General features: G+C 35.1%; 2 protein-coding genes across 2 annotated transcripts; one reads left to right on the top strand and one right to left on the bottom strand.

Annotated features, from left to right (window-relative positions):
• The first annotated feature begins 894 nt into the window (after window positions 1–894).
• LOC132598432 (calreticulin) lies at window positions 895–4,875 on the top strand. The gene is made up of 14 exons (XM_060311294.1): window positions 895–1,054; window positions 2,078–2,185; window positions 2,281–2,473; window positions 2,578–2,836; window positions 2,922–2,978; window positions 3,075–3,122; window positions 3,221–3,307; window positions 3,386–3,443; window positions 3,534–3,601; window positions 3,705–3,800; window positions 3,882–3,929; window positions 4,214–4,243; window positions 4,352–4,432; window positions 4,554–4,875. The coding sequence occupies exons 1-14, from the start codon at window positions 946–948 to the stop codon at window positions 4,563–4,565; spliced, it is 1,254 nt and encodes a 417-aa protein (XP_060167277.1). The 5' UTR covers window positions 895–945; the 3' UTR covers window positions 4,566–4,875.
• An 879-nt stretch (window positions 4,876–5,754) lies between these two features.
• On the bottom strand, window positions 5,755–12,316 carry LOC132644559 (histidine kinase CKI1). Its single transcript, XM_060361150.1, has 9 exons — window positions 12,101–12,316; window positions 10,694–11,424; window positions 10,597–10,604; window positions 10,486–10,493; window positions 10,021–10,402; window positions 9,861–9,904; window positions 7,935–8,627; window positions 6,539–7,561; window positions 5,755–6,417 (listed from the first exon to the last, which is right to left on the bottom strand). Exons 1-9 carry the CDS (start codon window positions 12,299–12,301, stop codon window positions 6,208–6,210), a joined length of 3,300 nt encoding a protein of 1,099 aa, XP_060217133.1. The 5' UTR covers window positions 12,302–12,316; the 3' UTR covers window positions 5,755–6,207.
• Between the last annotated feature and the right edge of the window lie 521 nt (window positions 12,317–12,837).

Below are 12,837 nucleotides of genomic sequence, written 5' to 3'. Positions count from 1 at the left end.
TAACTCACTCGGCGAGTCCCCAATTTTCTCAATTGAATTGGAGAATTCAAACTCTATCAACAGCGTAACATTCCTTTCTCCCTCCTCATCCCCCAATATGTAATAAAGTATATTACAAAAAAAAAAAAAAAACAATTAGATTGACTTTAATGGTTGAATTATCTTCTTTTATATCATATGAGAAACGTTTTTATTTGTTGACCAACTTTTGCAGTAATGTACAATAAGTTGCTGTTGACTAAGAGAACTTACCATACGAAGTCCAGTTTTGGAACTTAGAAGTATAAAGATAAAACTTTTCTTTGATAACCTTAGCTCATCCACTTTCAAAGTTTTACAAATTCCAAAAGAAACAATGTGAAAAGTATCGAACTTTGGGGTTCTAATAAGCCTAATTGACTTTTCAAAAATTCACTTCTTTTTTACTTGGCCTCAAAAGGTCAATTAAAAAAAAAAAAGAATCATTATAAGGGTAGGTTTGGATAGAGATGTGTAATTGGTAAAATAGTACTCTAGTAGTAATTATCACTGTTATTTCAACGTCATTTTAATTGTATAAGTAGTAATCATACAATGAAGTATTTTAATTTTAACCCATATAAAAAATTACAAAAACAATAAATTCTAAGGTTAACATCATTAATACAATGTTATCTGCACGCCATTTTGTGTGAAGTGGCTAAATTCGTTATTTTGAAAAAAAACCATCGTACAAGTGCCAAATTAATTGTGGTCATTCTCAACTCGTGTAGCTTCCCAATAAGCATCAGCCACGTCAACTTAATGACACTCTGATCACACATGTCACTTTTCTACTCGTCCACATCATTCCACTGTTCCACGTCAGATCAAACCCAAAACGCAGCCCTACGTATCTACGGAAAATAACTCTCGACAGTATAAAAGAACACTGGTCAGAGATCTCAATCTCACACAATAGTGACCATGGCTACTCAACGAAGAAAAAACCCTAGCTCTCTCTTTCTCGTTGCAGTATTCTCTCTATTTGTAGCTTCCGTTGTAGCTGAAGTTTTCTTCGAGGAAAGTTTCAATGGTAATTTTCTTCATTTCTCTGTATATTCGTCGGTTTAATTTTGAATTAGTTTACGTTAATTGATTGCTGTCATTTGGATCCATTTTTTTTTTTGAATTTGGAGTGAATTTGTTGAACGTGGAAGATCCGGGTTTAATTGGTTATTTTCCTCGTTTTCACTCTCGTAATCAGTTCAATTTTGAATTAGTTTTTCGTTAATTGATTGTTGTCATTTGGATCAATTTCTGTTGAAGTGTGGTAATTTTCGTCATTTTCTATCTCTATTAGTCAGTTTAATTATGAATTAGTTTATGTTAATTGATTGATGTGATTTTGGATTAATGTTTGTGATCTGTTTGATTTTAGAGAGAATTTGTGGAATGTGAAAGATCCGAGTTTAATTGGTGTTGTTTTTTTGTGTGATCTGGTGGAATATTAAAGTTTTAGAGTAGATCTGTAAATTTAAAGATGATAGGAGTAGATCTGAATGTTGTTTTGACATTTTATTTTTTTGCATTCTATGTTTTGATTATGACTGGTATTAATTGAATGTTGATTCATGTGCTTGGACTAATTGATTGTTAGATATTATCCGGTTTGATGTATTATTATAAAAATCATGTATTTAACAATTTGCCTATATAATATTGGATCTATATATCATCTTATATACAGAATAAAATTTGGAAAGAACATGATTATTAGTATTACATGGCTAAAATTATTTCTTGACATTTCCTAGTATAATTAGAGCATTGTTGTCTTGTATAATTAATTGTTTTCATTTGCCATGTTTGTTGACCAGTTTATCGCAAATGATGTTGACTGGAAATCAAAATAGTTAGCATCCATTAACTACGGAGTATATGTTTTGGCTGAATTAGCAATCAATACTTAGTGTTTGATCCCGAATACATTAATGTTGCCTTAGTTACTGAACTAGTGTGTTCTGGTGCATTGGAATTTTTAAAGTTTAAATGGGTTGAATTATTTTCCTATATTGTGCACTGGAAGGCTTATAAGTTTTGCTTCTTGTACTTTTAGATGGTTGGGAAAGCAGGTGGGTGAAGTCTGAATGGAAGAAAGATGAAAACATGGCTGGAGAGTGGAATCACACCTCTGGCAAGTGGAATGGAGACGCTAATGACAAAGGTCTGCTATAGGCCTTTTGATATCTACCTCTAGTTATCAGGAGCTGAATAATGTTATGTATAATTAACTTTTATTTACTTGTGCTCTACTGCCAGGTATCCAGACCAGTGAAGACTACAGGTTCTATGCCATTTCAGCTGAGTTCCCTGAATTTAGTAACAAGGGAAAGAACTTAGTGTTCCAGTTCTCTGTCAAGCATGAGCAGAAGCTTGACTGTGGTGGTGGGTACATGAAGTTGCTTAGTGGAGATGTTGACCAAAAGAAATTTGGTGGTGACACTCCCTACAGGTCACACATTTTATCTTCTTGCTACTTTAATAAGTAACTTTTCTTTTGATAAATGTGTTGTCGTTCATGAATGAAGTTTTTGATATATGTTTCTTTCCGTACAGTATCATGTTTGGACCAGACATCTGTGGCTACAGCACCAAGAAGGTCCATGCTATTCTCACTTATAATGACACAAACCACTTGATCAAGAAGGAAGTCCCATGTGAGACTGATCAACTGACCCATGTCTACACTTTCATCCTCCGTCCTGATGCCACATACAGCATCCTCATTGACAATGTGGAGAAGCAGTCTGGTAGCTTGTACTCTGACTGGGACCTTCTCCCACCAAAGAAGATCAAGGATCCAAGTGCCAAGAAAGTAATTCACAGTGCATTACATTTTCATGGTCAATTGATTTTATCTTTTTGGTGGTGTTAATGATCAAGTTACATGTTTATTGCAGCCTGAAGATTGGGATGACAAGGAATTCATTGATGATCCTGAGGATAAGAAGCCAGAGGTATCCTTCTTATGTTTTTTTCTACTAGTTTGTCTGTTCCATAAGTTGAAAATGCAGGAAGATGACATTAACAAACTCAATTTCTAATAACTGCAGGGTTATGATGACATTCCAGAAGAGATAACTGATCCTGAGGCCAAGAAGGTAACCAGTTGAGATTTGCTTATAGAAGTCTTATATTTAATACCTACCTGGAATATAGAGTAAATTTTTTGATGTCTGAGGGCTTTTTGTATTTGCAGCCAGAGGACTGGGATGATGAGGAAGATGGTGAATGGACAGCACCAACCATTCCCAATCCCGAGTACAAGGGTCCATGGACGGCAAAGGTTTGTGGGTCTGAATATTTAAGTTGAATGACTTGTTTCTGAGTATGACGCCTAATGCTTATTCTTTCATGTTTTCAGAAAATTAAGAACCCGAACTACAAGGGCAAGTGGAAGGCTCCTATGATTGACAACCCAGGTCCTTTTAGTTGTCAATGCCATTTGTATAATTTTGTCAGCTGACTTTTAATATCACAATTATTGATATATATGCTGTTTTTATCTTTAGACTTCAAGGATGACCCAGATCTCTATGTTTTCCCAAAATTGAAGTATGTGGGAGTTGAACTGTGGCAAGTAAGAATTTTTCCTTTTCCCGTGTGATTTGGCTATAATATCAGTAACAGTTTTGATTTACTACATAAGCACTTAATTGACTAAAGCATAATGTATTTTGCAGGTGAAATCTGGAACCTTGTTTGACAATATTGTCATATGCGATGATCCAGAGTATGCCAAGTCAATTGCTGAGAATACATGGGGAAAGCAGAAGGATGTATGTGATTCCCTTCCTTACTTACAGGAATCAAAATAGAATAATTGAGTCATAGTAGTTAACATTAACTTGATTATGCAGGCGGAAAAGACTGCTTTTGAGGAAGCAGAAAAGAAGAAAGAGGAGGAGGTAAATCTTCTTCCTGATTTATTTTTTATTCCACAACAAGCTATCTCTCCTTTTTTCCCACTAAGGTATTCCATAATAAGTTCCCTTATGTGTCAATGTCAAACTGATATACAAATTAAGCAGTTCTTAGCTAACGGTTGGTGGAAGTATGCCCAACTTTTCCTTTTCCCCTCCCGTAATTCAGAAACCTCCGTTTATGCTAGTCTTGTATCTGCGATAACTTCGACTCCGTTATTTTTCCTATGTGTCTCTTGTCTTCTGACAACATTTAATTCTCTATTCAGGAATCAAAGGATGCTCCAGCTGATTCTGATGTAAGCTTCTAAATTTTCTTTGAATTCTCCTCTACCAGTTCTCCTACCCATCAGGAAGCTGCATTCCTCTTTGTCTTGCTCTTATGGTGCAAATATGTGTTTTTCCAGGCCGAGGAAGATGACGAGGCCGATGAGGCTGATTCGGATGATGCTGATGACAAGTCTGACTCCAAGGATGATGAATCTCATGTAAGAATTGCGTATTGTTTGTTTTAAGTTTCTAAACTAGTTGGCCATGTGCCCCTTTTTGTGGCAGGCATACTTTCTTCTAGTTCTCAATCTGACAGCATGTACCCCTCTTTTTTTGCAGGATGAACTGTAAGCGCAGGCACTTTGATTCAAGCTGACAAAGAAGCTACTTGGCAGTTCCGGAAAGATTCCCTCCCCCTCCCCCCTTCTTTTTTCCTATCTATTAGTGAATTAGCCCCTTTCCATTTTTAGTGAAAAGACGCCAGATTGAGGGTGCATGAAGTCGTATATGACTGATTGCTTTGATGTCATTGGGACTCGGCCAATAGGAATACATGTTTGGTTTTGACTAGAATTTTACTAAATGGTGTTGAAATTACACTAGTGAATTTCTCCCTCATTTTCTATTCGACTGGCCCCTTGGCACTATTATTGACCTCTAAGCTGCTGTGTTTTATTGCCTGAAGCACCTAAGACGCTTAAATCTGTTAATCACGCGGAACATAATTTTGGTTGAAAACTTCATTGTGCTACTCCAATTTGACTAGTAATTTAATTGATTGCTTCCATTGCAATCTCGCCTGCTGTCGTTGAGATTTAATTAGTCTATGAGTACATCCTATCTAGAAATAATGACTCGGATTTATAGCATAGTAAACGTCACTTCATAAATAGTTTGTAGTTTGAGTTAAATTTTCTCTTGCAGACTGCTCTACCATGAAAATATTCCTAGAACATTAACCTTAAGCAATGAACTAAAGTCTCTTTATGTTCGGAAACTACTAATAAGTAGAATTTTCACTATCATCTTAACATGTCACGAAAATAGAAGATAGCTGGCTTACATTTTTTTGGATCATATTAATTCATATGGTTATTGGATTAGTTGACATGCATTTATTGCTTGCTCGCTATTAGGTTGGACAAGGCAATGAAATCTTCCTTGTTCTCCTTTTCTTTTCCGTTCCTCTAAATCATGTATCAACATCATTTTGTCTTCAGTTAGAGTTGCATCCCGCTCGTCTCAATATTCGATACCATTTGATGGTTGAAAGTTGTTTAAATTAATAAAGAACTTTAATCTACATAAGACTGACTATATTATAAACAAAGGGATCTGCAACATTTGGAAAATTTTTCCTCTTCTACGCTAGCATACAATGAATGGTTTTTTTTTTTTTTTTTTTTTAAATAACAGATTAAAGGAAGAACAAAAAATAAGAAGCAATCTAATATTAGGAATCAGTCAATGTGCAAAATTCATCTCAATTAAATACTTGAAAATGGTTTATCTTACCTATTTTTTTTTTTTAAATAACAGATTAAAGGAAGAACAAAAAATAAGAAACAATCTAATATTAGGAATCAGTCAATGTGCAAAATTCATCTCAATTAAATACTTGAAACTAACAAAAGAAAATCAAAAGGAAAAACGAGCACAAGAAGAGGAAACTGCAAATCTTGGATTTCTTTTGCGTATCCTGTTGTTATCACTTATCTAGATTTATATTTTTTCGGTAGACTTCATGTAACTGTTCAAATGGATGACAAATTAGACCGAGGATGGCTATGAGTAAAAGTTTCAAGAATGTGTGTGCAAACTTGCTTAAAATCATCAAACTTGTTCTATGTACTACAATTGAAATTATCTAATAGTTGAAACAAATCTCAACCATCAAAATCAAAATTTGATACTTAGCAACCATCTATCATTAACCCAAGCAAGAGCGACGCCATTGTCCAAGTTTCCTTTTTTTTTTTTCCTGAACTAAAGGCTATAGTAAATCAGATAACAAATTCATCAACACATCCTTGTTTAGAGGTTTAGTCAAGTGAAAATCCATTCCAGCTTCCTTAATATGCAAGCTCATCTCATCATCCAGAGTGTGGGCAGTCAGTGCAATTATGGGAATGGGAATACCATGCCTTTTCTCCTCCTCCATTCGTATTAGCCGTGTTGCTTCATACCCATTCATAACTGGCATCTGCTTTCATAAATATCACAAACTATTTATGTAGAAACAAATTTAAACAAGAACTAAAATTTACGACGTTTATGTCCAAAAATTAGTTATGTGGAAAAGAGGTAGGCTGCAGAAATGTTACCTCGCAATCCATCATTATAAAATCATAGCTTTTGTCAACTTCACCTTTCAGCGTGTCATTCAAAGATCTGCACACTTTATAAAAGGCCTCTTGTCCATTCTCGCAAACATCAACATCTGCTCCTTCTTTTTGAAGAACCCTGGAGGCGTACCTGCGCAAAATGGGCTGATCATCAACGACCAAAACCTTCTTTCCTTTTAAGTCCTTGCTAGTATTGTTTTTGTTACCATCAGGTATCACAATCTCCTTGAGTTCTTGGCATTCGATTTCCTGACTCGTCTTATTCCTATCATGTTGGATTGGACTGTTTGGATTTTCAGATAGAAGTCTAAGCACTTCATGTAAACGTTTGCCATGTAATGGTTTCGGGAAAGCATAATCAAATGGAGGATGCCTGTTTTCTTGTGGCCTAACATGATCTTGCAACAACACAACCTTGCAAGTAACATTCTGCAAATCTTTCTTGAAGTTCACCACGGTTGAACTCAATTCTAAGAGATGTCCAGCCTGAGAATCAATGATTATAAGGATGACGTTTGATGAGCCATAGGATATAGACCTTTTAAAATGAGGGATGACATGATCATGTGTGTCTTTGGTGTCTGACGCCGCGGCATTTGTATCATCGGTGGTTAGGTTCAGATTTAACGCATATTTCTCAAGGGAACAGGAGGAAAGGTCTAAATTTCTCTTTATTCTATCAAGCAACCGAGCAAGTTCGTTGATTCTCCTCACCTCTGAAACTTTTATGTTCATGTTGCCAATCACCCTGCTTAAAACTTTTCTCCTTTTTTCTCCAGTTAGGAATAGGACAACATGATATCCCTCCGATCTAGGTGGAGACGACCGAAATTGCATTCCCAAGTGATGGGAAAGATAATTTCGAAGACCATGATTTTGCGCACTGTTTTCTTGTTCCTCAGCTTCAACACAGGTAGTCAGAAATATGTTGAATTGGAAGCGAGTGCCTCTTTCTCCATCGTCTTTGTCAACAATCTTGATCTCTCCCCCCATCAGATGCACCTGTCATATGACAAGCTCATATTATGCACACCAAAGAAATGCGTATTCAGACTTCTTTAAGAATCTCATTCAAGTTCTAAAAAATTCAATACTTGGCTATACATACTTTAAGTATTAAGGTCTCTCAATCTAGTCAAGTTCAAAAAAAGTTTTAATAGATAACAACCAATTATCTACACCAAATTAACTGATAAACATAATCTTATCTAGACATTTACTTGGTCTCCTTTTGATGATGTGTTGTTCAAATACCCTGCAACATAGCTGCTTGGATCTATTTACTCAATGAATGTACTTTTCCAAGCATGGGTATTTCTTCCATATTAAAATTGTTGAATGAAACAAAAACAGAAATGCTAGTTAAGTTACTCACCATAGATTGAACAATGCCTAGTCCCAAGCCATAACCTTCTACTCCAGAAGTTGTTTCTTCTTTCACCTGAACAAAGTTCTCAAAGACATACTTTTGTTTATCTTTAGGAATCCCCACGCCCGTGTCATCCACCTCAAATGTGAATTGCATGCAATTGGGATTCTGTTGAATGGCTGGAAATTCATTTGAAGTATTGCAGCAACAATTTTGCTTGGTGCACAACCATGTCCAGCAGTTAAATGGACTATGCCGATTGCAAACAATAAGGGCATTGTCTTTGCTTGGTTTGTTTACAGAAGCTTTGACAGAGATGTGGCCTTCTGGGGTAAACTTGATAGCATTTGTAATCAAATTATTTAGTATCTGCATAATTTTCACTTTGTCACCCTTCACCAACCGAAACTTTGCAAGAGAGTCATCACCAGGGTCTAGTATCAAATCCACTCCCTTCTCTATGGCTCTATGATAATGCAAATCAATTGTATTCTCTACGAGTTCTGCTAGATCAAACTCTTCCATCTTGAGTGGCATTTTACCAGCTTCAATCTTGCTCGCGTCTAGAACAGAATGTAATATGTCTGCAACATTTTCAGCAAAACAGAATTCTATAAATATACTAGTTGTGACTAGGGGTGTACATGGACCGGGTTGGTTCGGATTTTTTAAACACCAAACCAAACCAATTGCGTCGGGTTTTTAAATTTATACACCAAACCAAACCAATAAAATTCGGGTTTTTCAACCTGGGGTTTTCTCGGGTTTTTCGGGTTTTTTTTCGGAATAGTCTTGATACAAAACATATAACTTTTACTTCAAATATTTCTTTAGTCCTAGTAAGGTACAACTATATAATTAAGGTGTTTCTTAAGAAAATAACACAAAATGTGAGAAGAGTGATGACATTGTATTAAAATATTTAACAAAAGCTAATAAAATCGGTTAACATAAATATTGCTAATTAACAAGCCATAAAGAAAATGACCATAATCTAAAAATATTAAGTCATGCTAAAATAAGTACGACAAATAAGTATCAATTACATGACAGAGAAAAAAAACTTAAGTTATGTATTTTCACTCTCTAAATCAATTATGCAAAACTTAAGTTATGTATTTTCACTCTCTAAATCAATTATGCAAAACTAAAGAATAGATATCCAACATCATTGTCATTCCTAATGGTAAATTGAATTTCTTTTGTTAGCATTAGTGTTGAGTTGGTTTGGTTTTAGACTTTATTTGAGTTACTAACATCCATAGGATATAAAACTTATTGACGTTCAAAATTCTAAGTTCAAGCTTGAATAATATGATAATAGATAAAAAACTACGAAATTTTTTAAGACATATTTATAAATTACATTTCAAATAAATATTTTTATGTATAAAATATTTTAAAAATTGAATACATGTAATGTCGGGTTGGTTTGGTTCGGTTTGACTTTTTTTTAGTTAAAACCAAACCAAACCAAACCAATTATGGTCGGGTTTTTTTTTTTCAACACCAAACCAAGTCAAACCAAATCACTAGTCGGCTTTTTTTTCGGTTTGACTCGGTTTATCGGTTTGATGCGGTTTGTCGGTTTACTTTGTACACCCCTAGTTGTGACCATATATTAACTTAGGCCAAGTAAAAAGCTAACAGTACAATTGCTAATTACTACTTTGAGTGTCCACACATATTCACTGGATTTCACTTGCAATGAGGGTAACAAATGAAAGTATTTACGAGTATTGTTACTTGTTTTTTCGTGAAATGTAGATTCGTTATAGAGAAATTACTGTTCACTGTTTTGAAGGTCAAATTATATATAATCCGTCACCTCTCCCTCATTACCAGCCAAAATTTGTGCCTGTAGATTGACGACTCTTACGAATAGCACATTATACCTATTCTACAGTTCTTTTTGTGTATAAAATTTACTACTTGGTAGTACAAGTCTTCATTGATATAAACAGGCTCAACCGCATCTTGAAAATGACCATCATTAAGTTTGGTGAGGTATAAGTCATGGTTTTCATTTTTACCCATAAAAAAATATTCATGTGAGGGTAAGAAACCAAAAATATATAACTTTGTCATATACTATAAGACATACCTGAAAGGCCGTTGATTTCTTCATTGATGAGCTTCAGGTTTGTTGCAAGCTCTGGGGAGGCATCCTCAAGACAATTGTCTATCCTACAAGTTATATTTCCAAAACCATTACGAATGTCATGACTTGCAGCTGCAAATGCTAGACTCTTGGTTATACTTTTCTTCTCTGCTTGATTAGTTAATTCCATCTGCTTGATCAGAGCAGCACACAGAAACATCTTTCTCCTTGCATCTTTAAAGACTATGATAATGAAAGCACATAGCGAGACTACTAGTATAACAAACAAGAGCACAAGCCAAAAATATGCTTGTTTGTTATGTTTGTGGACATTACTTCCCATTCCTTGAGCATTGAATGCCACAGTGTACACCTAAAACCAAAATAAAAGCTAATTAGTCATTTGAAGGTTCATTTTTTCACTGTTGTAGGCTACTCCAATAGTAATTCATTCACTATCCAACCTATTCTTTTTATTAATTTAGGCATTGTTTCATTTAATCTTCAGTCTCTCCAGTATTCTTCCGTTCTACAGTCAACGTTTCAGTAATGAATCAATGATAATACTTAACAACCTAGATTTAAGGCCCGACCCTTATAGAGAAAATATGATAGTTTAGACAAATCTCAATACATACCTTGAACAAAACACATGGTTTAAAACCAAAACACAAGATGCAACATAGTAGCTGCGAATTTGTCAAGACATACCGATTCAAGTCCAGCTATTTCAATGATAGAGCAGTAGAACATGTGCGTCTGCTCCTTGATTTTCACTTCAAATTGTCCCCTTTCACCATTTCCCAGCTTGCAAGATTGGTTGCCACTCAAATCTTGACGAGTACCATTCAAGTTCTTGAATTGAACAGAAATGGTACCATTATAGGCATTTATGCTGGTATGAGGAATCTTTGTATCCACTATGACTTGACCATTACTACTTGCCAGGTAAAAATCCGCGCCATAGAGATTTAAGGCGGAAAATCGGTCATCCACATATTGTACTGGAAATCCCACCGACACCTTGCCCCTTCCATCCATTGTGGCCGTATTGAAAAATAATTCCCTCTTGGCCTTGTTCAACCCAATACCAATAGAGGACTGAGATGCATAACCCATTGTTAGTTTTGAGGATTGTTTAGACCAGCCTAGAGACTCGAGGTCAACCATGTTTGCATCAACAACGACTGGTTGTCCATAAAGCATCCCAGTGTCGCGATTCACTGGCTGACTATAACACATTGCAGATGAAGAGTTTGTAAACACTGCGAAAGTTTGCGCATCATCATGGCCATCTTCAGTGTAATAAGAATACAACAGCCTATCTTGTCCCACATATGAGATTTGTGATACAAATGGGATTGTTGAAAGTGCCATAAACAAATGGGGTGCTACCTAAACATCACCAACAAGCCAACAATACATGAGTTTTCTTTTCGGGCTATACTTATTTGTACTAATAATTAGCATTCAAATGTTACGATATAGCTGTTAAACTATTTTTCTCATAGCGCGTTCTTTCTTTATTTGGACTTGGGACCGGTAATTTTATACAAACTCAGATAGGTGGAGCTGCTCTAACCAGAGGCAGATGAAGCCTGGGGTGGTAACTGAACCCAATATTTTCGACATGGAGATCATCTATATATATATATATATGTGTGTGTGTGTGAGAAAATTACTAATATTTCAACAAATATTGAATTCGAATCCACAACTCCAAAAGCGCGATGAATTCAACGGTAAGAACTTAAAGGTTGAAACGATCAAGTTTAAATTATGAATTTGCAACCCTGAAGTCTCTCATAATACACGTAAAATTTGTGGTCACCAAATTTATTCAACAACATGTAGCTAGTGGCGGAGCCAGAATTTTCACTAAGGGGATTCAAAATATGAAAAAGTAAACACACAAAGAAACCATTGATAGATGAACTAAAGAAACCATTGATAGATGAACTTACAAGGAATAAGTTCTTCTCGCTACCTGATCAAATAATCAAAGTCCAGATAATATAAAAAGCACAAAAAAGAAAAACAAAAATAGTGGAAATTTTGTAAATTTGTGTACCTTAGTTTGGATTGTGGTGAAGGGTAACTGTGTTCCATTGATAGATGAACTTAGACCTCTAGCCAAGCTTGATGCTGAGTAATTTAGGGGAAGAAACATATTGGCTGTGTGTTCAATCAGTGCAAATGTTTTATTTCTCAATTGCTCTGATAACATGCTAACATGGTACTCACTATGATTTCTCATCTCTGACAACTTCATAAAAATGTAAATTGCCAATCCCTGCAAAACAAAAATAATATTAATACACATTATATTGTATTGCCAAATTTTCAAAGATTTCAACAACATTATTGAGATTAAGGAACGTACAAGGAGAATGAGGAAGGCAACATGGCGTAGTATATTGAAGGAGCAAAGCTTCATCCGTTGCATAGTGTACTTTCGTTCTCTACAGTATGCATGAAAACAATGCATAACGTACTCCAAACATAAACAAATTTCTTGTTGAACTTATAAATTCTTATAGAAAAAGGCGAATTCAAGATTTAAAGTCCATACAACACATTCACGCTCAAATATTTTTAGATATTTAGTGAAGTTCTTAATATATATAGGGAGTGGGTAAAAACCTATTGAGTTCCTGTGAAGGCATATGTTGTACTCTAAATCTCCCTCTGCTTATAGATATATATCCCTCCAGGAAAAGATTTAAAGTTCAATTTATGTTAGTTCTTTTTAAGAAAAAACTATTGTTAATTAATAATGACGATGATGAACGATTATGAAGCACTTTT

The sequence above is a fragment of the Lycium barbarum genome, chromosome 6, assembly GCF_019175385.1.
Source record: "Lycium barbarum isolate Lr01 chromosome 6, ASM1917538v2, whole genome shotgun sequence".
NCBI classification, from domain to species: Eukaryota; Viridiplantae; Streptophyta; class Magnoliopsida; order Solanales; family Solanaceae; genus Lycium; species Lycium barbarum.
This window is presented reverse-complemented; position numbering and strand designations above follow the sequence as displayed.

Excerpts from the sequence above, each read along its gene's own strand:
- LOC132598432 (XM_060311294.1), top strand. The coding sequence starts at position 946 with ATGGCTACTCAACGAAGAAAAAACCCTAGCTCTCTCTTTCTCGTTGCA. Across the intron at positions 3,308-3,385 it reads AGGGTCCATGGACGGCAAAG|AAAATTAAGAACCCGAACTA; the intron begins GTTTGTGGGTCT and ends TCATGTTTTCAG. Across the intron at positions 3,444-3,533 it reads TCCTATGATTGACAACCCAG|ACTTCAAGGATGACCCAGAT; the intron begins GTCCTTTTAGTT and ends TTTTATCTTTAG.
- LOC132644559 (XM_060361150.1), bottom strand. The coding sequence starts at position 12,301 with ATGAAGTTGTCAGAGATGAGAAATCATAGTGAGTACCATGTTAGCATG. Across the intron at positions 7,562-7,934 it reads TAGGCATTGTTCAATCTATG|GTGCATCTGATGGGGGGAGA; the intron begins GTGAGTAACTTA and ends GTCATATGACAG. Across the intron at positions 6,418-6,538 it reads TTATAATGATGGATTGCGAG|ATGCCAGTTATGAATGGGTA; the intron begins GTAACATTTCTG and ends TTATGAAAGCAG.